This window comes from Leucoraja erinacea, chromosome 5 (genome assembly GCF_028641065.1).
Source record: "Leucoraja erinacea ecotype New England chromosome 5, Leri_hhj_1, whole genome shotgun sequence".
NCBI lineage: Eukaryota > Metazoa > Chordata > Chondrichthyes > Rajiformes > Rajidae > Leucoraja > Leucoraja erinaceus.
This window is the reverse complement of record NC_073381.1, coordinates 60011367-60036266: the sequence shown is the minus strand read 5'-3', so window position 1 is coordinate 60036266 and position 24900 is coordinate 60011367. Positions and strand designations below refer to the sequence as shown.

Here is a 24900-nt window from a genome sequence, read left to right as displayed (position 1 = left end):
ACCAATTTCACAATTTCAGTGTCATAGATGTTAGGACTGTGATGTGTGATGAGTGATGTGACTGCATTAGTTGGGGGAGCAAAAAAAAAATCAGAAGGTGAGTAAGAGGGGAAAGAAATCCAGGCTGCAGAGAATTAGGATGAGGCTGCTGTCATCATTACGAACAACAGCAATGATGTAGGAAGTTACTCAATATCCATTTAATGAATGCACATAATTAAATGCGTGGCTAATTTTAGAAGGCAGTTGAAACATTATTTAAAGGAATCAAGCGTGTTTTGAAAGGATTTCTTGTGGTCCAATTTTTCCGTGATCTACTGACGTTTGATTTTGTGATGCAGGAGCTGACAGTACATGCTGAGCTTAATAAAGAAAATTCCAGATTCCTGTAGCTTCATTCTAAAGGATATTCACAGAGGATAAAACTAAGCTAGTGGATTCATTTATTAGGTCCTGATACTGATAATATGAAGTGGTAGTGGGGCTGGGGGGAACGATAGAAAACAATAAGAATGCATGATTGGAATCCGTTTCATGTTTACAAACCCATTGTGTTGCAAATAAGAATGTAATTGTTCTATTTTTGGACTTATGACTCTCAAATCCAAGGGGAGTTGGCCAGAGAGTGTGGAAACAGGCCCTTTGGCCCAACTCACCCACACCAGCCAACAATGGATTCAAAATTAAATTGGAGGAAGGAGTCAAAGGGTAGTTGTGGAGGGTTATTTTTCTGATTGGAAGCCTGTGGTGAGTGGTAGGCCACAGGAGTCGGGGCCGTGTCCACTGCTGTTTGTTATATACATTAATGACTTGGATGACATTGTTAGTAAATCTGTAGATGTCACCAAAATAGGTGATATCGTAAGCAGTGAGGAAGGATATCCAAGTTTACAACAGGATCTACATCAGTTGGTAAGTTGGGCCATGGAATGGCAAATGGAATTTAACTCTGACAAAAGTCAGATTTAGCTTAGTTTAGAGATACAGCACGGAAACAGGCCCTTCAGCCCACCGAGTCTGTGCTGACCAGCGATCCCCGCATATTAACACTATCCTACACACACAAGTGACAATTTACACATACACCAAGCCCATTAACCTACATACCTGGACATCTTTGGAGGATGGGGGAAAACTGAAGATCTCGGAGAAAACCCACGGGGAGAACGTACAAACTCTGTACAGACAGTACCCATAGTCAGGATCGAACCTGGGTCTCCGGCGTCAAGCACTGTAAGGTAGCAACTCTAATGCTGCATCACCATGCCGCCAGGAGCACTTTGGTATGTCGAACCCGGGCAGGAACTGCATGGTAAATGTTAGAGCCCAGGAGATGTTGTAGAACAGAAAGATCAAGGAATACAGATGCATGGCTCCCTAAAATGCTGTGTCAGATGGACGGTGTGATGAAGATGATATTTTGTCATGCTTGTCGTCATTAGGAAGGGTTTGAGTATGAAAGTCGGGACATCAAGACTCCACATTTGGAGTATGTGTGCAGTTCTGGTGTCATCCAGCTACAGGAGGAATGTCAGTTGGACAGGCTGCAGAAGAGATTCACCAGGATGTTACTGGGCTTAGAGACTTGCATTAAAGGGAGAGGTTAGATGGGCCAGGACAGATTTCTTTGGAGCTTTGAAAACTGAACAGTGACCATATTGAGGTGTACAAGATCATGGAGGGACATGGCTAAAGCGAATGCTCTTTTTTTCCCCCCAGGATGGGGGATTCTAACGTTTTCATGCAGTGGGTAGTCTGCAACTGGAATGAGCTGCCTGAAGAAGCCAAAGGTGCAGACATAAGTACAAATGTTAAGGCATTTAGACAGATACATGGATGATAAAGGTATAGTGGGTCAGGGACCAAATGAACTAACCTAATATACCAGCTTGGATGGCATGAACAAGGTAACCTGCAGTGTGTGTTTCTGTGCTGTATCGGTCTATTGAGTCTGACAGCTTGAAGTTCTAAATTGGGACAAGGTCCATTTTGAATGTATTGGATAGGAACTTTCAGAAGTTGATTGCAGGTAGTATTTGCAGATAAAGGAACATTGGCTAAATGGGAGGTTTTTAAACATGAAAGAGGAAGACTTCAGGATGAGTATATTCTGGGTTAGAGTGAAGAGAAAGTCTGGCAGTAGTGAACCCTGGATGCTGATATATTGAGGAATTTATCAAGAAAAAAGGAGGCACATGTCTGGTAAGGGCAACTGGGATCAAGTGAATTCCATGAGTATAGGACGTGCAGAAATACATTTAATAGGGAAATCAGGATGGCAAAAACAAGACATGAGACAGCTTAGCAAATTAAGGCAAAGGATAATAAAAGAGATTCTACAAGTATATTAAGGACACAAGAGTAACTCCCGTGCACTCTCTCAGTCCAGATGAAGGTTCGCAGCCCAACATGGCGACTGTACATTTTCCTCCATATCTGACCTCCTGATTTCTCCCAACAATTTGGCTTTGTGCATTCTTATATAAAACCTCTCGCATTTCAAAAATTCATACAACCAATGAAATAAGAACTGTAAGGTAGGATAGCTACTTCCCCACAGCCATCAGGCTATTAAACCTGGCTCGGACAAGCCCTGATTATTAATAACCACTTTCTGTTATTTGCACTTTACCAGTCTATTTATTCATATGTGTAAATATTTATATCATGGTATATGGACACGTTTATCTGTTTTGTAGTAAATGCCTACTATTTTCTGTGTGCTTAAGCAAAGCAAGAATTTCATTGTCCTATACAGGGACACATGACAATAAACTCACTCGAACTTGATAAATAATAGTTAAATGAATGTAATCGAGGGAGATGAATTTGCACATGGAATATTGGTGATCTATAAACCTACTGTTTATAGTCGATTTAAAAACTTATGAAATAATAGCAACATTCATTTTGGGCAATCAACTTTAATTTCATTATATAAAAACTTTATTGCATTTCTGTACATATAAAACAAATTGAAAAAATAGCTGTTATAATATTTACAAAATGTAATATAAATAGAACTTTGGCATTAAAATACCCAGCTGTAAACTTGTTTTTAAAAACAGTAGAAACAGCAAAATATATCATTTTTTCAAAGTGCTAGCTAGCAATTTTCTGTTATCATACCGTCTTTGTATAAAGCCCTATGACTGAAGTCCTTCCCTTTCTTATAAATTAAAAGCAAGTGGAAAATCATAAAAATTGTCAGTCAATCACCACTGCTCCTAAGTTATGAGGTGCATAGTTAGAATTAGATTTTAAGTTTTAAAAGTGTAACCAATCAATTACACAGAACACACTAGCTCCTGATCGGTTGATTATGAACACTTGGTGCATCCATCTATTTATTGCTTATGGGCAGATAGTGGTGGACAGGTGGCTAGCAAGATATGGAACTAATAGAGGTCAGGTTTTGGTGATGAAACTCCAGGTAAAAGAGCTAGCGGTGATGGATGACTGTGGGCTGCACAACTTAAAGGGAATGGGCATGGGGAAGGAACATAGCGAAGGAAATCAAAATTGAAAAGGTAGGCTGTGTATAAATGTTCAATGGGAACAGGTGAGTGGTGAAGTTGCCTATATTTCAAAATATACAAATCTACTAATGCTGTAGAATGTCTTTGCAACCCCCCCGCTAGCAGCTGGGCTTGTATACTCTGGAGTTTAGAAAGATGAGAGGGGATCTTATTGAAACATATGTTTGTTAGGGGTTTGGACATGCTAGAGGCAGGAAACATGTTCCCGATGTTGGGGAGTCCAGAACCAGGGGCCACAGTTTAAGAATAAGGGGTAAGCCATTTAGAACGGAGACGAGAAAACACTTTTTCTCACAGAGAGTTGTGAGTCTGTGGAATTCTCTGCCTCAGAGGGCAGTAGAGGCTGGTTCTCTGTATACTTTCAAGAGAGAGCTAGATAGGGCTCTTACAGATAGGGGATATGGGGAGAAGGCAGGAACGGGGTACTGATTGGGGATCATCACCCATGATCACATTGAATGGTGGTGCTGGCCCGAAGGGCCGAATGGACTACTCCTGCACCTATAGTCTATTGGCTGCCAGGTACTGAAAATGGAGTAAGAATTTAATTGTTCTGATTTCCGTACATATGACAATTTACTCTTTTTAACACCAGCTAATTGGTGGCACACAGGCCATTTCGATCATTAAAAAAATCAATGAATTGCTATGTCCCAAATTACCCATTGGACTAACATGAGCTAACAACTACTGTAGCATACCAGGTAATCATATAATTCTTGTGAGTTACTGGACTGTTTGGTTTGGTATTTATTGTCCACGTGTATAAAGAATGTTTGCGATTTTATCCCCAACTTGAGCTGTAATTAACATACAGCATAGAATCCCTGATTTTTGCCTCTGACACACCTGGACCAGGAAGAAAGAAATCAAGCCTGGATCCTTGTCACCCTCAGTGGCTCTTGCAGGGATTATAAATGTTGAGACCGGTTTAGGAATTCCACAGACTCACAACTCTCTGTGAGAAAAAGTGTTTCCTCGTCTCCGTTCTAAATGGCTTACCCCTTATTCTTAAACTTGGAGTTAGGGATTTCTCAAGGTGAGGAAATGTGCATTCAGCACAATACTACTGCTGGTATCCATTGTGTTTCAAGATTGGTGAGGACACTGGCAAAATACTGTATAAAGTAACTGCAGGACTTAACCAATGTTTGTCTTTTGAAAGGTGTATTTTGTTCTGAAATGAAGGGGTGCATTAGCTATGACAGCTCTTCTGCTTTTTAAATGTACAGTTAGGAAAACCAATTGCATTATTTTTTTTCAGGAAAGGAGCAGTAGGACAAGTAGTACTTCTGCTGCAGTGTTAAATTTGGTATGTTGAAAATTATATATTCAGATTTCTTTACTTTTTGTCATGAAATGAGAAACCTGTTTATCAAAGACAGCTTTATCATATTATAATCCAGTGGTTTTTGACAGAATGCAATAAAATAACGGTGAGGAGAAATGAAGAAAAATGTGATATATTTTGGATTTGTAGCCATGTCAAGTGGCGTGTTAATGGTGGGAGGAATCCAGGTACACGGTGTAAATCAGGGGAAGGGTGATCAGAATGACTACATCCCGGTAGCAGAATAGATATTAAGTTTGATGGAATCTGGACCTGATGTCCCTGATGGGGAAATATATCACTGTGAGAAATGAATTACGAATCAACCTCGGTCAACAGGAGATAAAACATTTTTTTTTTCTTCCCCTAAAATTATATATTTTTTACCACAGTTTTTAATCGTGCCAGTATGTACATGGAGAGGGGAGAATGAGTGGCAAGGCATTATTCAGTTGTCACAAATACCATTACATAGGAACAACATTTTCAGTTGTTTTTGCACACTTTTAGTGCCACAATATATACAGTAGTGTGAATTGCAAAGCAGAAAATGTCAATAGTTCCCTATCAAATATGATCAACACTATAAAACTTGAAATACTCAGAGCTTTACTTAGACATGTATTTTAGAAAACCTTTGGTAGATTTTTTGTAATTAACAATCACATTTATTTCCATCACTCAGCTTACTTTATAGCACAAGTTATCTCAATCTAGAATGCTCTTCATGCACGACTATTGGCATAAAAAAAATCTTAAAATCCAATACTAAATGGAAGAAACTTTGCAGTGGTGATTTGGGATGAAAAATTAATTATTTACTTATAGCCATAGGCATAATCAATTTCTATTTACAATGGGAGTCTCTGCTGCAGAATACTGATGTGCTAAAAAAATAAAACTGCACCACAATTTATTTTCCATTATGCTGATCTCTTGTGGGGAGAAATGTGTTGAACCTTCCCATAAAAGATGAGAAAATCAGATATGAACCATTGGGAAGCTTACAAGCAGTCGATAACTCGTGCTCCACCCTCATTATGTGGTACCTGTACAAGTTCAAATATTTGAGAAATTGAAAATATATTCTGGCTTTCTGCATTTAATGAAATTGTAAAGTAATTGTTCAAGTGTTTGTTTTGTAATGTACTATTGTGGTTTGGAATTTTGGATCAATAAACTTACCTACCCAAGCTTATTTCTACAATAAGGTCTGTCTCTGTATCAAAATTAATTAGGTTTTGATGCCAAATTTAATATTGTTGAGAGAATGAAATTCCTATCTGACTTCAAATGTGGATCAATATTCTTTAGAGTTTACTTTCCTTTTCTAAAATTGTTAAACTTTGATTTGTCGCACTGGGACTCTAACTGTTCTAGTTTTGTCATTTGGCTACAGGATGCTACAGGAGTTTTTTTAGCATGATACATATTTCATTGATTACGTTAGATGTAATCCCAAACAAGCCATTGTGTCAATTTTTATGTTTAAAATCTTTGTACAGATTAATCTTCATTACTAAGAAATAATTTCTCAGTCCATTATCAATTGCAGCACTCACAGATAGAATACCAAAGAGCCACAACTGTGTTTTCTTTTGATATTTTCCTTCTCAATTTAGCTTTTCCTGGAGAGGTTTGATCATGCCAGCTTTGTGTTCAGACTTCACTTCACATCACACATCTGCCTGTTATTTAGTTCTGACAGTGAGGGATTTGTGAAAAAGTGAGTGGTCTTCCAAGGCCAATGTTCTTGCTAGTAAAAGTAAGCAGAGCTTGGCGATTCAATTATGCATGCGCATTATTCAGTAAAACCTAGCTTTGGTTTGGGAGATAACTTTTTTTAGCAATGAACAGACTGTTCACATCAACTGTACACAATAAGAATCATTCAAATTGTCATTTTTCACACTCTAATGGGCCTGTCCCACTTAGGTGATTTTTTTCTGGCGACCGTCATAGTTGTAGCAGGTCGCCGAAAAACCAGTGACTGGACCCCCTTACGACCATGTCTACAACAACCTATCACCTAGTTGAAGTCAAGCCACCGACAACCAGCAACCCATTAGGACGTCCAGGTAAGACGATTCAGTCGCCGATTGACGTAGGTAGTCGCCAATGGAATTCACCGAAGACAGCACCGGCGACAACGTTCGTCATCCTGGCAACAACCAACGACAGCACCTACGTCAGGAGAAGCCAAGCTACAACTAGCCCACGGTCGTTGAACATTTCAAAATCCAGCGGTGACCAGAAAAACGTTACGATTCTTCGGACGACTGAGGAGACTACTCACGACCATACAGGCGACACCCCGGCAACCATGTGGTGACAGCCTTGTCACCTGCAGTCGCCTAAATAATTGCCTAAGTGTCACAGGGGCATAAGCAAAACAAGTTTGCCAGTGTTTCAGTCTGCCTCTCAAGAAAGAGACATGACAGTATGAAAGCATCTGCACATCCCTGGTAACTTGCAAATTAGGTACTCTTCAATGTGCAAGGTAAACATTCAATATTAATAACTAATCACCCAAGATGAAGCAAAATGGAACATCACAACCAAGTCTAATAGTTGCACGCATGCTCTATTCAGTTCTCACAATCTTAATAAATTGTAAAGCTTCAAATTTCAAATTGTTAAATCAGTACAAATGGAGATTAAATCACAGCTTCCTGATCAGTTGTGTTCTGTGCCTGCTTGGCATTTATGCCCTTAAGTTTAAACTTGAGTCTTGAGAAAAACTCATCAATTCTTACAATGTTAACAACTAGCGTAAACATATTTAGTTGTAGCACTAGGTTCAAATACAGTATTTTCTTAATCAAATAACGTAGCTTTAATTTACATTTGTTTTTTTTTTTACCTTCAATAGTTTTAAATTAGGGTGTGGGGTTAAAAACTGAGATATCTATGTCAGCACAGCTTTCCACAAAGCTGCCTTCTCGGCTCATTCTTTCAGAAAAGTAGCTGCAATGTTGCTTCATGGCTCTTTAATGGAAGTGCTTATGACCTGTAACAAAGGGCTGTAAGATAATCACATTGTCACTGAGTAATACAGTTGTCACCCATATCCTGAGCATATCGGTCAGATATTATGGTCCTTAATTCATCAATATCTTTCCTTAATTGATAGACATCAGTTAGCTTCTTTGAAAGAAATTCATCACTGTGGTAATTCTCAACTTCATCGCCTGAACATTGCAAAGCTGTTTAAAAAAGAAAAAGCATAGGAAACATTAGTTACTACACAAACTTGTCACTATGTTGTTCTTTGTATGTGTTCAGTGCAAGAGGTGTTGTCACCCATTATATACTCCTATTCATTTGCTGAAATGTGACCAAATTGAATAGATTTTAATATTTTAAATAAAAACTATTAAGATGGATTTGCACCAATTTTCAAATTGACATCTATGTAATTGTTTTTATTGATACTTTTCATGACAATGCTCTGTTGTTTCAACTTCTCCTATTGTGTTTGGGATACACAAGGTTTATAGAAGACCTGAAACTTCTTTTAAGAAAGGACACATTTGTATTACCCAGTATGTTTTTTGATTAACATTGGCATGTACAATTAAAACTCAGCTAGTCAGGACCAACTGACAGTCATTATGCATATATTAGTAGATATAATCTGAAACTCCTTTTGCGAGTTAGATTGATCTCTAAAATATATAGACTCAGTAAGTTGGCAATGGAGCTTTGGGTAAAGAAAGAAAATTGAATTTCTGCTTTGATCTAGAAAACACTGTTTAGCAGATACATTTAATCCAACTAATCCATGCTAATGTTTGTTGCACTGAAGACTCATTCATTCTTTCCTTGGATCAATATCTTAGTTCAATTCTCCCTCTTGTTTGTCTATCCTTGCCTTAAATGCATCTACATTCTTTGCTGCAAGCATCCACTGTTATACCAAGTTCAATGTTCTCACGCACCCTTTGCATAAAGAAGATTCCTCTGACTTCCCTATTGTATTCCTTAATAAATATTTTACAATAGTCTCTACTTCTGCCTATCACTGCAAGTGAAAGCATTATCTCTGTATCCACTCTGTCAACGTTTTTACTTAGTAGACAAGATTTTTTTTTATTGCTGCTTCTAACTTAGAATGGTCATGTAACTGGCAAATCAATTTCATTACAGGTAAGTGTAAGTTGGTGCATTTTGTTCAGATAGACAGGAAGGGTTCAAAATCCATAGTAAACAGATGTCTTAGTTGTGCAGAAAATATCATATATTCCACAAAACTGGTTCATAGGGGGGAAAAACACAATGTGATTAATTTCTAGTGAAAAGTATGGCAATTTTTGTTGTGTTAATATTGAATTCTAGTTGACTAGTCTTGTTGAATTATTTTCAGTTGTGTTCCTCGTGGTATAACAGGATATAGGAAGTAACAGGGTGAGAAATGTGATTATACCATAATTGTAGGGTTATTCAAAAGCAAAAACAAACAAGCGAGGCATTTTAAATGTTTAAAGTGAGTGTTTGATTGGCTATATATAGAGATAACATGAATGAGAGTGGTGCATTTAGTACCAGTGCTCTATATGATGATCTTTTACTTGAGCATCACTTTCCTGCTACATGCCCACTTTTCCTTGAATTCCCTAAACATTCAATTAATTATTAATATCTGCCTTGAATTTACTTTCAATGAATTGTGCACACATACTGCCCTTGTACTTTTTTTATTCTACAATGCCTCTCATTTTTCCTGTCAAAATGCTGCATCTCACATTTCTCCATATTAATTTATTGCGCCTGTCCAATACACCAATCTATTTATATCATGCTGTAATGTATCAACACAATCTAAAACTATCACATTTTGCTTCATCCACATATTTAGAAATTGTGGCTTGCACCCACCTAAGTCACTGAAGTAGATTTTAAGTAAAAGGTCTCCACACCTATTCCTAAGGATTACCATTATCCAACTTCCTCCATCTTACTCCACCACCATTCATCAAGGCTGTTTGTTGTCTGTGGCAGGCTAATTTAATATCCATGCTGTCAATCTGCCTCTAATATTAGGCGTTTCACCACTGTTGATAAAGTTGTTACACGACACTTTTATCAAAAACCTTCTGGAAATCCATTTACATTTCATTCAATCAATTTCCTCATAAAAGTGGGTTTTTAGCATTTTCTCTAAACAATCCATGTTGGCTTGCCTTGATTCAACCATTTTCTGTCAGATTATAAATCCAGTTCTGCATCAAATTTGATTAAATTGTTTGCACCACTGAGGTTAAATTGACTGGCTTATAGTTTCTAGGTTTACCTTGATCATCTGCCATTCCAGGAAACACTCTGATGATCCTTCAATTCACTCTCTCTCCACTATAGGCATTCCTGGGTAGGGGGAGTGGATAAGTGCACATAATTCCAGGTGTGGCCTAAGGGTCTATATCATTGGGGCAAAAGGTAGTCACTGATACTCATTTCTGGCAATCTATCTCTCGCACTTCAATGCTGCTTCAGCTAGACCACCAGCGTAATCAAGGATGAGTCTCACCCCTGACACCCTCCTCTCCCATCAGGCGAGAGGCACAGAAGTGTGATGATGCATACCTCCAGATTCCGGGACAGTTTCTTCCCAGCTGTTATCAGGCTAATGAAATATCCTACCATCAACTGGAGAGCAGCCCTGAGTTATCATCTACCTCATTGGAGACTCGGACTTCAGTGGACTTTATCTTGCACTAAACATTATTCCCTTTCCCTTCATCCTGTATCTGTACACTGTGGATGGCTTGATTTTAGTTCAGTTTAGTTTATTGCCACGTGTACAGTGGAAAGCTTTTGTTGGGTGCTACCCAGTCAGCGGAAAGATAATACATGATTACAATCATGCCATTTACTGTGTATTGTAATCATGTATAGTCTTTCTGCTGACTGGATAGCACACAACAAATAAAATTGTCACTGTTCCTTGATACACGTGACAAAAAACTAAACTAAACCAGTTATACATCACAAGAACAGACCCTTCAGCCCACCTTGTCCATGTTGATCAAGTTGGCATACTGGACTAGTCTCATTTGCATGAATTTGGACAATAACCCTCTCAACCCCTCCTATCCATATATGTCAAAATGTCTTTTAATATTTTTTCCCATCAAAGTGGATAACCTCACATTTTAGTCTCTTGTATTCCATTTCCCATAGCCCACCTACGTCCCCCTAATGTTTCTTCCACATCATCCTTTCAACATGCATTACTTTGAGCATTGTCTAAGATCAGATTTTTGAGGACTTGATCACTCAAGAGAGTTGTATTTACTGAGTCACCAAGTACATCCAAGGCACAGATGGCTAGATTTTTTTGGGGTATTCATAGGATAAAGGGATATGCAAGAAAATGTTGCTGAGGTAGAAGACTACCTAAATATGTTCAGTTGTGATGAAAACAAAACAAGGAATTACCTATTACAAATCCCTGAGGTTTTGTGCTTTCTTTCAAATGGGCATGCATAGTGGGGAAGTGGCAGTAGTGGTCAATAATTAAATATTATTATCCAAAAATATACTGCATCAATTACGCAAACAAATTCCCCTCCAATTATCTTCTGCTCGGCAGGTGGAATAGCCATAGATTTACTGCCTTAAAACGCCAGAGACCCTGGTTCAATCCTGACTATGGGTGCTTGTCTGTACGGCGTTTGTACTTTCTCCCCGTGACCTGTGTGGGTTTTCTCTGAATCTTTGGTTTCCTCCTACACTTACAGGTTTGAGGTTAATTGGCTTGGTATAAATGTCCCTGGTGTGTTAGGGTAGTGATTATGTGCGGGGATCGCTAGGACTCGGTAGGCCAAAGGGCCTGTTTCCATGCAGTACCTCTAAACTAAACTCTCCCTATCTGCAAAGCTATAGAAAGAGAATAATATGTTTAAAGAATACTTGCATTGTATCCCAAGTAACAGTGAGAGGTTTGGCTCCTTGCCCTGTGCTCGCTCTGTGAGAATATTACACAGTGCGCGCAGATCATGTAGACAAATGGACATTTCCTTCAGCAGGTTTTGGATGGCTGTTGTCTCTTCAACTGAGAGGTGCCTGGGCCTCTCAGTTTCCGGTGATCGTTCTTCCAAAATAGAGTTTGCTTCTGCTACTCTTTGGTTCCTTGTAGAAAACTTTAAAGGCAAGAAAAAAGATTTAATTTGCAAATCATATAAATGACACCACAGTAAATATTTTAGTTCACTTTTAATATTAATAACCACAGGTGCATAGAAGGAAGCATTCCACACCCATCAGGACAGACAAGCCAAGACTTGTTTTTGTGTTTCATTCAAAAAGGTGTAGTTTCCATCCAAGCAGCATGTACTGCATTAAAATATCAGCCTAATCTCTGAACTGCAGCAATCTCTGTCATGGTGTACATTACTAGAGCTCAGCCATGGCTGGTCATGATGCAAGTAAATTCTATCCCTAAAAGTAATCTCCAATAGCTTCCCTACCACTGATGTAAGGCTCACTGGTCTATAAGTTTCTGGATCATTCTTCTAGCCCTTCTTCAACAAAGCAACAACATTTACTATTCTCAGGTACCCTGGAACATCGCCTGTGTCTGGAGAACACACAAAGATCTTCATCAAGGCCCAGCATTCTCTTGCCTTTCTGAATAACCTGGGGTAGATCATATCAAGACCTGTGTCGTATACACCTTAGAACTTATGCAATTGACCCACACCAACTCCTTAAGGGCCTGTCCCACTTGCGCGACCATGGCTCGCAAATTACGCAACCTCGTGGTCGCTTGGGGCGTACAGGCACCGTATGGCCGCGCGGGGCTGGTCCCACTTAGAAGCGCGGAGTTGTGCGGAGCTGGTCCCGACATCGCGCAGGGCTCCGAAATTCTTGCGTTGGCCGAAATATTTGCAAACCAACGGCCTGTCGGCACGCAGGCGCATTGCGGTCGTACGCAGCGTCTTGACGGCGTACGCAGCATCTTGACAGCGTACACCGGCCCGCCTCCTGCCCAGTTGATTGGTAAACATGACGCAAATGATGTCACGCGTGAACTTCGCGTGAACGCCGCTTCCGTTTAGGAGAGGCATAGATAGGGTAGACAGTTAGAACCTTATTTTTCTGGAGTGAAAATGTCTACGTTTAAAAGACGTGTAGGAAGGAACAACAGATGCTAGTTTACACCAAAGGTAGACACAAAATGCTGCAGTAACTCAGCAGGCCAGGCAGCATCTCTGGAGAGAAGAAATGGGTGACATTTCGGGTCGAGACCCTTCTTCAGATTGGGGGGTGTAAATCATTTACTCAGAGGGTTGTGGGTGCATGGAACATGGTGCCAGAGATGGTAATGGAGGCAGTTACGTTAGTGGCATTAAAGAGGCTTTTAGATATAAAATATAAAAGTGGATAAGTCTCCAGGTCCAGACAGGATATTCCCCAGGACATTGAGGGAAGTTAGTGTAGAAATAGCAGGGGCTATGACAGAAATATTTCAAATGTCATTAGAAACGGGAATAGTGCTGGAGGATTGGCGTACTGCGCATGTTGTTCCATTGTTTAAAAAGGGGTCTAATAGTAAACCTAACAATTATAGACCTGTTAATTTGACATCAGTGGTGGGCAAATTAATGGAAAGGACACTTGGAGATAATATATATAAGCATCTGGATAAACAGGGTCTGATTAGGAACAGTCAACATGGATTTGTGCCTGGAAGGTCATGTTTGACTAATCTTCTTGAATTTTTTGAAGAGGTTACTCGGGGAAATTGATGAGGGTAAAGCAGTGGATGTTGTATATATGGACTTCAGTAAGGCCTTTGACAAGGTTCCTCACGGAAGGTTGGTTAAGAAGGTTCAATTGTTGGGTATTAATGGTGGAGTAGCAAGATGGATTCAACAGTGGCTGTATGGGAGATGCCAGAGAGTAATGGTGGATGGTTGTTTGTCAGGTTGGAGGCCAGTGACTAGTGGGGTGCCACAGGGATCTGTGTTGGGTCCACTGTTGTTTGTCGTGTACATCAATGATCTGGATGATGGTGCGGTAAATTGGATTAGTAAGTATGCAGATGATACTAAGATAGGTGGAATTGTGGATAATGAAGTAGATTTTCAAAGTCTACAGAGCGATTTATGCCACTTGGAAGAGTGGGCTGAAGGATGGCAGATGGAGTTTAATGCTGATAAGTGTGAGGTGCTACATCTTGGCAGGACAAATCAAAATAGGACGTACATGGTAAATGGTAGGGAGTTGAAGAATGCAGGTGAACAGAGGGATTTGGGAATAACTGTGCACAGTTCCCTGAAAGTGGAATCTCATGTAGATAGGGTGGTAAAGAAAGCTTTTGGTGTGCTGGCCTTTATAAATCAGCATTGAGTACAGAAGTTGGGATGTAATGTTAAAATTGTACAAGGCATTGGTGAGGCCAATTCTGGAGTATGGTGTACAATTTTGGTTGCCTAATTATAGGAAGGATGTCAACAAAGTAGAGAGAGTACAGAGGAGATTTACTAAAATGTTGCCTGGGTTTCAGCAACTAAGTTACAGAGAAAGGTTGAACAAGTTAGGGCTTTATTCTTTGGAGTGCAGAAGCTTAAGGGGGGACTTGATAGAGGTCTTTAAAATGATGAGAGGGATAGACAGAGTTGACGTGTATAAGCTTTTCTCACTGAGGGTAGGGAAGATTCAAACAAGGGGACATGACTTGAGAATTAAGGGACAGAAGTTTAGGGGTAACATGAGGGGGAACTTCTTTACTCAGAGTGGTGGCTGTGTGGAATGAGCTTCCAGTGAAGGTGGTGGAGGCAGGTTCGTTTTTATCATTTAAAAATAAATTGGATAGTTATATGGACGGGAAAGGAATGGAGGGTTATGGTCTGAGCGTAGGTATATGGGACTAGGGGAGAATACGTGTTCGGCACGGACTAGAAGGGCCGAGATGGTCTGTTTCCGTGCTGTAATTGTTATATGGTTATATGGTTATATAGATAGGCACATGGATATACAGAGATTTGAACGATATGGATCGTGTGCAAGCTGTTTCAATTAATTTCCCTTGGCACGATATTGTGGGGAGAAAGGCCTCCCCCTGAGCTGTTCTGTTTGATAGAATGGATACCTAAATGTGGTCTCAGAAATGATCATATTTCAGCTGTGCATGTGTCTGAGCATATTAAGAGTTGGAAGGCATTGCCTTGCCTGTAGATGGCATAGCCTGCATTTGTCAGCATCCCATTCAAGTAGCCATAACATTGGGCTGTATTTCACTGGACCTAATCAGTGCTTTGTAATTGTTATTCAGGAACTTTAGAAAATACTTTAAAGTAAATTCAATTAATTTCCTGAGATACTGAGCAAATTTTCTTTAAGTTATATAAATTAATTGTAAATACTTAAGTGATTCTCCGTAGTTTACTTTAGTTTAGAGATACAGCGCGGAACAGGCCCTTCGGCCCACCGGGTCCGCGCCGACCAGCAATCCTCGCATATAAAAACTATCCTAGACACACTAGGGATATGTTTTACATAAACTAAGCCAATTTACCTACAAACAATGTACGTCTTTGTGTTTCCTGGGAGGAAACCGGAGATCTAGGAGAAACCCCACGCAGGTCACGGGGAGAACGCACAAACACGTAGTCGGGATCGAACCCGGATCTCGGGCGCTGTAAGGCAACACCTCTCTGCCACTGTGCTGCCCATGAATTCTCTGTACTTAAATTAATTTCAGTGGGTTGGACAAGCTGTGTGCAAGGTAAAGCTGAGGCCAGGTGCAAAGTGAATCTGGCTCCTCGGCCAAACAAGTCTGACTCGGTGGTTGTTGTGCCTGCATCTGGCTAAGGGTGTTTTCCAGATTTTTGTGTGCACAGCAGAGAAAATGCAACCCATCTCATTAACCATTCTTCAGCTCAGAAGGGCGAAGGATGATGCCTGGAGTAGAGGAATGGAGGTCCACGCTCCTGGGTATAGAATGTATAGGAGGGAACTGTAGATGCTGGTTTATACTGAAGATAGACACAAAATGCTGGAGTAACTCAGCGGGACTGGCTGCATCTCTGGAGAGAACAAATGGGTGACATTTCAGGTTGGAGCCCTTCTTCAGTCCGAGTTACTCCATCATTTTGTGTCTATCTTCTGGGTATAGTACTCAGGCTGTTTAATGACTTCCCCTTATCAGGAAAGGTGAAGTTCTATACTTTATTCTCTTGTATTCTGATGTACATGATCAATTTCCTATCGCTTCCACCCATGTTCCTTCCTCTGGCTTCACAATACACATTTGTTCTATCCTTATCATACGTTTTTTTGTTGTCATTCTTCATCTCTGGCCTTTGTCCAACCATCTACCTATTAAAACCTCACCTCAGCTGAATGGACTCATCAATTGCCAGGCTTTGTCATGCCCCTACTTCTCTTCCCCCATCAGTCTGAAGAAGGTTCCCGACCTATCCATGTCCAGAGCTACTCTCGCACTGTCTTTTATTTTTCCAATTACCTGAGACTTTCTTCCTAAGCCTATTCCAGCACATCTGTCACTCGACACTACTTGCAGATACATTGCCATGCCTCACTGTGTCCATCCCCCTCTCCTTTACATTGCAACATTCTTTAGAATGTGTGACAATATCATGTTTGATCAGGGATTAAGGTTTGTCAAGTGTATGAGATAATATGAAAATTCATCAAATGAATAACAAACTGCTCCCAATGGCAAGAAGATTAATAGCCCGAGTACATACATTTAACTCAGTTACAATAGATTAGATCTTTGTTTTTACACAGCCAGTTGTTGTAAATGGCAATGGAGTGACTGAAAAGATGAAGATTTGAAAGGAAAATTATTCATCCCTATTTGAAAAGATTGAGAGAAATTAAGGGAATAGAACTGGTACAGGGGCACTTGGAAGAATTGAGTTTATATCAGCAGTGTCAAGCTATGATCCTCATATTGTAGAACTGTGTGCTGTTAATGTACTTACTGTTGGCAAATCAAGTTTAAAACTAAACTATAGAAACAAGGAATTGCAGATGCTGGTTTAAGAAAAAGACAATGCTGGAGTAACTCAGGGGGACAGGCAGCATCTCTGGAGAGAAGGAATGGGTGACGTTTCGGGTCGAGACCCTTCTTCAGTTTCAAATTGAGACCCCCCCCTTCTTCAGCACTTTGTGTGTTAAAATAAACTATTCTTGTTTTGGTCTGTCTTACCATTACAAATCATTGAATAATGTGGAAAACATCATCACAATCTGTAACTTCAAGGAGTTTGCTTCCCTGGAAGTCCATTTTAAAAACTTAAACAGAAAAAATAATCAAAAATGTATTTTCTAGATTTGATGTTTGCTTCAGTAAAACAGTTCTGACAAAAACCATGCAGCTAAACACCTGGTATTTCTCAAGATGGACCCATCCCATGGAAATTAAGAACTGCACATCTCTTTGGTTCAAGAATCAGCTTTATCTTAAAACATAAATAACTTTCTTTGTTCTGACTATAATTGCATTTGTAATTGACCAAGTTTAGAAATTACATTCCATAAAAACCACATAGATAAGGCAATAGATTCACTCACATCTTCCATGAGGCCCTTCAACAGCTGCAAATTTCTTTGTGTCTCTCCAAGCTCCTTCCTAAACATCTGGGAGGCAAACTTTTCTTCTGTCAACCTTTCCTCGAGAGCCTTCAAAATATATCACAGCACTTAGGGAACATCTGTCACAATAACACTACAGCATAAACTGAAATTCTTCCACAGGCATTTTTAAGCATATTGATAATGATGTGCAGTGGCCTCGGATTTTTCACGTGGTGCAAATATTTTCTGAGCCATGCTGAATATTTTAATAACCATCTTGATTGCTGAACCTAATCGGTACCAGCTACACATCCCATAAATCAAAAAATTTCTGGGTGTTCCATGTTTATTTCTGTCCTAATCACCTGTAAGTGCTCACATTGAAAGGCATTGAATTTGTTTTGGCATCACCTGTGCAAAACTGTCCTTAGTACAGGAGATATCCATTCCCTCACAAGGTAAAAGGGATCAACCAGACATTGGCCATCGGGACCAGAGTTTATCTGCAGTCACACCTGGCGTAAATGGTGTTTAGAGGTAATCATAGTTTCCAGCCACTCTTGTCCTTTTTGTTAGTTACTCATAGCTCCAACAGAGTATAAAAACTTGTATAATTACCTGTTTTTCTAGGTTATACTTTTCTAGTTGTTGTTCGTGATTGTCAATCACCTGCAGACAAAGGAAATAGATTCAATACATAAGTTTTGTACCAGTGCACTGACTCCAGGCTGACAAAAAAAACCCGAGAGAGGGGAGGGGGGAGAGAGAGAGAAGAGGGGAGAGAAAAGGGGGAGACGGAAGTGTGGGGGTCCTTTTCCCACACAAGCCATAGGTGACTGGGCAATCTGACCCCAAGCACCAAGTTGAAAGCGGTGTGATGTGATGTGATAGACGCAGGGGTCTGGACAAATCGCTGACAAGTCCCGCCCCTATTATTGGAATCTATAAATAGAGTAACTCAATTTTTCACCTCCTCATGAAGAGCCAAGTGGATTTGTGAAGGGTAGATCACAATTAATGTATTTGATAAAATCCATCTTGGGAGGCTGTTAGTTAAAGCTCTTGAAATAGAATGAACATTTGCTGACCATGTGGCAAGGGCCAGGTAGTGCATGCTCTAAATGTTAGGATGTCATATTGAGATCCTACTAAAATCTATAGAGCCTCAACTATTTCATTCCATTTATAAATGGTTTAGATGATGGTGCAGCAAATCACATGACTGGATTTACTGATGACAGAGAGATTGACATGTAATCATAGTACATAAATACAAATAAACCAGGCAATGGTTATTGGATTTCAATATACACACATGCCAATGAATTCATTTTGGATATTAAAAGAATACAACAGTGTACTTCCCCAAGTTCAAAAAGAGTAGCGGTCTTTAAATTAGTTCTGAGAAGTTTCTGATCACTGGGCATTTGGAAGAATGGGCATTTGGAAGAATATATCAGCCTCAACAAGAGTGGGGTGCATGCACCAGAATGAGCAAAAGACTGCAGGTATAAATTGTGAAGATAAATTACTGAAGCAAGCATTGGACAAATTGGAAATGACAAATTTGAGGGTGTTGAGTTTCAAGATGTTGGGAGCAATTGAGACGGTACATGGAGAGAAAATGTTTTTTTGTTGATGGAGACTTCAAGGAGGAACATGTAGAAAAATTAGCACAAGTTTCTGAGAAATGATTCACGGCAAGCCACTTCAATTGCATTAAATGGAGTGGCTTCTGCAGAGGTAAGTTACTCCCAATCACATCTTCCTTACAAATGTCAAGAAACTGGTGCCTAGATTGGGAGAAGTATCCTGTTGTCCAGGCAAGCACTGATATTCCCATAGTCAGATCTTGCAGATACTGCTAACCCCCATCACAGGCTCAAACCTCCTCCTGATCACCACCTAACATCCTCCCTCAGCTGGTGAATCTGTGTTCCTCCATGTTGAATACCATAGAAAGAGGCTGCCATGGCTTCAGCATATGGCCTGTGTTTGACACTTGAAACTTCAATGTCTTTGTAGCACCCTCACTCAGTGATCTGATAGACTTGGCTGTCAGTGAACCCAGTCGGTCTCAATAATTGCCAATCTATTTCTTACAAAATCATCTGTCAATTACAGCATTAATAGGACTGACCATTGCCCAGTGCTAATGGAAACAAAGTCCCATCTTCACACTGAAGATACCCTCCATTGTATTGTTGAGGGTACAATCTGGTTAAATGGGATCGAATCAAAAGGAACTGGTAGTTTAACACTGGGCTTCCATGAGATGCTGTGCATTATCAGAAATGTATACCACCATAATCAACAACATCACAGCCCAAGATATCTCACTATTGTTACTCACATGCTGGGGGATCGCCATTGTTGAATGGGTATAGATGGGCAAAAGACCAGGAATGGTTTAACTAAACATGAGTTATCACCCTGATTACAGTTCAGCACAGAATTATACATGTGCTAAGCAACTAAATAATACTGCATGCTATAGATAGAGGGAAATGATCCCACACCTATGCCACATATAATTTTATATAATGGTGAATCATCAACAGGTGGAAAAGATTCACGGAACATCATCCATCATTCTCACTGCTGTCTAGTCCTCTATGCGAGTGCCAAAGACATGGTCTGAAACAATCACAACTATGCTCAGCAGAAATGAAGTGTAGATGATATCAGGGATTCCTTATGATATCTTCACCATTACAAAGGTTATTCTTCAGCCAATTTGGTTCACTGCAGGTACTAAGGCTGAGGGCACTGCTTATAGTCATTTGGTAAAAGTCTATATGAACTGTTCCTTGCTAAAACCCTTTCTGTAAATTGGCCCTCTGTTGGATCTTTTTGTCTATTCAAGGCTATTCCTGTCTTGTACCAACTAACTACCTGACACGCCAAGATCTCCCAGTGTGTAATTTGCTGCAATGGCATGTATCTGCAGCCCTTCTTGTCGATTCTTGCCAAATCTTTCCTGACACCCTCATAAATCAACTCTGAGCATCTGGTGTATTTGGAGCTAAAATTTCTATCTGCAGCAGGATCGCTGGGCAACCTGTATTTCGGGATCATCCAGAACAAAGGACACATTGTCTTCCCCTAACACAGAAATATATGAAGGTGAGAACAGGGAGTATAATCTGAAAATTACAACTTGGTTCTCCCAAATTAAACATCAGGAAATATGTTTTGGAGTGAAGCATGAGGAAACCTGAAACTCACTCTGCAAAGGCTAAATATGATATTAATTAAAATACTTACAGGTAGAATATTTTAGAGGGATAATAAATAATGTGGGAACCTTTTGAATTGGGCTATTTTTCCTCAATGTTTCACAGAACTTGGATTGTGCCCCAAAATAACTGGGCAATATGACCAAATGGTTTGTCTGTAGGTCAGAGAAACAACGTTTCCGTCAAGATTGGCATTGAGTGGGCAGAATATCAAAACTAACCTTGCTGGCATGTTCACACTTTTCCCTGAGATAGTCATTCTCAATCTGGAGCTGCTTCACGTCCAGCATGGGCAGTCGAACTCCGTCTTCCAGGCACTTCTCTACTTTCTGCTGTAGGCTGATTGGAAAAATAGCAAAGAGAAAATGCTGTAAATGCTGCACATCGAAAATGATCAAAAACAAGAATCAAACCTAAAGTGCTAAAATTCCTTTCTCAACAGTTCAACCAAAGTCTGTGGAGGAAAGACAAAAGGTAATGATTCTTCGTTGGTTGCAGGGCAATGATTTGAAACATTAAATTTGTTTCTTTCACCGGTTCCTTTGTGACACACTGGATATTTCCCCTTATCTATTTTCTACAAATCAACAAAGGATAGCCACATTTGGTCTCCAAATTCATTAGGCATAATTTCCCTGAAATTTGGGAAGAGGTCTGGGTAGACCATTTATGACAGCCCTACCCTGGCACTTACTTTGTTCAGCTGCAAAATATCAAACTTGCAGGCTCTCTGCATTCCAAATGCCAGCCTTTTAGTCTGAGCAACGATCGGGTTTTTCTGAGCATCTGACAGCATGCTAAGCTGTCTTTGAATTTTAGAATCCCAGCAATATGAGGGAATTATCCTGGGCCATGAATCCCCATGCAGAGTCCAGAAATGCAGCAGACAAACTGATTCTACTCTCCAAAACCTGGGTGGGTCCATCACAAATTGTGATCCCAGCAGGACAATTGCTTACCAAGGCCGTCTCCCAAATTTCCGATTTTAAATATGCAAAATTCAGATGTCTGCATGCATTGGACTCTGGGCTCAACAGTTGTTTGACTGGCTGAACATGTGGCTTGCATGGGCTGCAAGGTCTGGGCCTTGAGAAGCCAATACTATCAATGATTTATTCTCCCAGCAAGCTGTACTCTGCCGCAATCTTCCCTGGGTAATCTTCAATAACTAATAAATTTGTGAGAACTTAGATCTTATAAGACATGTTTGCTGCTGCACATGCTGAAAATGTAATGCAGTGATATCTGAAGTGTAGACTTTAATGGGAGACTGCACCAAAACTATTGCTTAACAATTTATCGGCCTGTGGTGCAGGTTATTAATCTCTCAGATAATTTCCTTTTAAAAGAACAATTGAAAGTCTAACATTTCAGCTTTTTATCAATTCCTATGCATGTGATGCAATATTAATTTTGTGCTCTCAAATGTGGAAGTGAGTATTGGCCATGAAAGCAGAGATAAATCCAATGGCTGCCTTCAAAATAGTGCCACAGAAACTTTTATATTCATTTGAGAAAACAACAAAAACAATTTAATATCTCATTTGATGGATGGCACCTTTGACGATGCACAACTCCCTCTGTATTTCACAGGAATATGCACATGTATTCTGTGTTCACGTCTCTGCAAGTAAAGGACATCTTAATGTGCATAAAGGCATAAAATTGATACCTGATAAATGATTACCTTTGCACAGTAGCAACCAACTCCTTCTCCCTTTTCTTTAGATTCTCCAGAAGTACCTCCTTTTCTCTGCAAAGGACTCGTTTTTCTCCCAGCTTTTTCTCAAAATCTTTGAAGGCGTTCTGAAACTGTTCATTCTTTTCTTCCAGGGTTGTAAGCTGGAGTGAGAACAAAGCGAGTATTTCACTCAGTAATATTTCTTCTGACAATAATTGAAAACATTGTACAGGATGCCATGTTGTGGGGTATTACCTCTTGCATCAAAAAATGCTACTTTCCCACTGGATTAAAGACCAACTATTCAATAGTCTTATAAAATAAAATACATAAATGCTAGAGGAACTCAGCAGGTCAGACCGCATCTGTGGAAGGAATGCACAGGTGATATTTTGTGTCAAAATTTTGTCTGTCCATTTAATACCTTTATTAACTTATTCCACAATCACCACCATCCTACCCCAATACTAAACCACATGCCGATCTCCAGTTTACCCCTCTCCTCACCCTGACTGAAGCCCTCTCCGAACCAGCAGCATCCATGATGTCCACCTATTTCCCCCGTGATATACTCGCAACTCCTGATCCCTCTGCCGGCTGACAATGTACACCAGCCTCTCTCAGTTCAAATAGGTAATCATCAGACTCTCCTTCAACAATCCAAACCTACACCATCTGCCTCTGCAAATTATCTCCATCCCTACCGCTGTCTTTGTCCCCACAGACCTGACTCTTCGCGTGCTCTCCTCGATAACATACCATGCTCTATCCTAGTAAACGTATCTAAACTTTTACACCTGTATTCCAACCTAAATCAACCCTGTGTGGCCATCCACAGCCGTCTACATGAAAAATATTAATTCCTGGGCATCAGTGCCAAAGGCTTTAAATTCTTTTAACTTTTTGATGTACCTTACACACACTGTCTCCTCAATAACATAACTGAAGTTGTATTTCCTTCAAAACTCTTCTGCAACTTTGTTTTAATTTCTTCTAAGATTATCCCTCCAGCATGAAAAAAAGGCTCTAATAGAATAAATACCAGAACAGTCCAGCACAGGAACAGGCCCTTCAGTCCACAGTGTCTGTACCAATTATGGTGCCAGGGTAAACTAATGTTCTCTGCCTGCACATGATCTACATCCCTCTATTCTCTGCATATTCATGTCCCTAACCAAATGCCTCTTAAATGCCACCATTGTTTCTGCCTCCACCATCTGGCAGTGCATTCCAGTGGTCCATCACTCTTTGTGTCAAAACATTTTTTCCTTCAAACTTTGCCCCTCTCTCCTTAAAGTTATGCCCTCTTGGAAACATTTCCATCCTGGGGGAAAAAGGTTCTGACTGAAATTCAAGCCACATATGACCTTGGTGTACTGCAGTTACAAACATATTATTGATAGGTTTCATGTTTGAAATCTGCTTACATTTTTAATGTTAAATGGTTTTTATTTAGCACAATCAGTGGGGTGCTCACCTAAATTAAGTGACTTTTAATCTGATATCTATGAGGGAGGTTTATTTTTGGTAGTGAGACTGAGATTGGCTTGTCTTCAACACATAGCTGAGGCTGTGATCAGAACCTATCCTCTAATTCTTGCAGCCTCTGCTGCTCTCTGTCTCAGTTCAAATTGTGAGTTTTGTACAACAGGTGGACACCAAATGGATATAGATTCTATTTCAAAATCCAACCCTGCTGCAGCTTTTCAATGTCTGTCCTTTGTTATGTGCATTGAATAGACGGATATCATCTAAATATAATTTATTTAACTTAAAATCACATTCATTTTCTTTTCTATTTATGGTACCATAGATCTAAATATTATTTATTGTTTTAATTCAAAGGGAAAACCAACACATAGTTTGGTGATGGTTATGTACAAAGGTTATATCAGTTGCCCTTTCTTTGCATGGCAAGAAAGGCCGAGTGCTGGAATGTGGAACAAAAACAAAGTTGCCAGAGGAACTCAGTGGGTCAGGCAACATCTGCGGTGACAAACGGATACTGCGGCATTTCGGATCGAGACCCTGCATCAAGCTCTCCAGCAACCTGTTTTTCACCCTGTACTTCCCACTTTTGGAAGTTATACTAATAGTCACCAATCTATTCAATTTTGCCTAATCTATAACAAAAGGCCATGCTGCCTGAGCACTAAATAAAATAATTGCACCGGAGAAGCACATGTTAAAGTCAGCTAAATTTCAACATTTCATAAATAATATTACGTTGTTATTTTGTCCAAAAAGAGGCCTACAGGGTATTCCAAGAGAATCCGTGAAGAAGGTTGTATTTTTAGTTAATTTGCATAATTCTATAGATTTAAGATGTAGGTGTAAAAAATATCCATATCTACAGCAACAAAATTATTCCACATGTTTCTTTAGAAGAATTTGCATCTGAAAACTAATTAGCATCCCATGATAATTGCCTATGCTGAAAGCTTCATTTCATTATCTTAGCTTCACAGAGCGAGACATAAAGAAATGGCTTGTATCTCATTGAATTTGAATTGCACATTGCACCAAATCCCAGCATATTCACTCCTTTAGCATCTAATA

At 39.8% G+C, this 24900-nt stretch overlaps 1 protein-coding gene across 6 annotated transcripts in view; it reads right to left on the bottom strand.

Moving 5' to 3' along the window:
* Positions 1-6825: 6825 nt before the first annotated feature.
* The window catches only part of cep85l (centrosomal protein 85, like), a 239013-nt gene continuing 220938 nt past the window's right edge, over positions 6826-24900 (bottom strand). For all 6 annotated transcript variants that reach the window (XM_055635754.1, XM_055635751.1, XM_055635753.1 and 3 more), the window contains 6 exons: positions 22348-22502; positions 20882-20999; positions 18040-18090; positions 17419-17526; positions 11786-12011; positions 6826-8075 (listed from right to left, as the gene is read on the bottom strand). In XM_055635754.1, the coding sequence (XP_055491729.1) occupies positions 7912-8075; positions 11786-12011; positions 17419-17526; positions 18040-18090; positions 20882-20999; positions 22348-22502 (822 nt within the window). In that variant the 3' untranslated portion in view covers positions 6826-7911. The remainder of the gene's footprint in view (positions 8076-11785; positions 12012-17418; positions 17527-18039; positions 18091-20881; positions 21000-22347; positions 22503-24900) is intronic.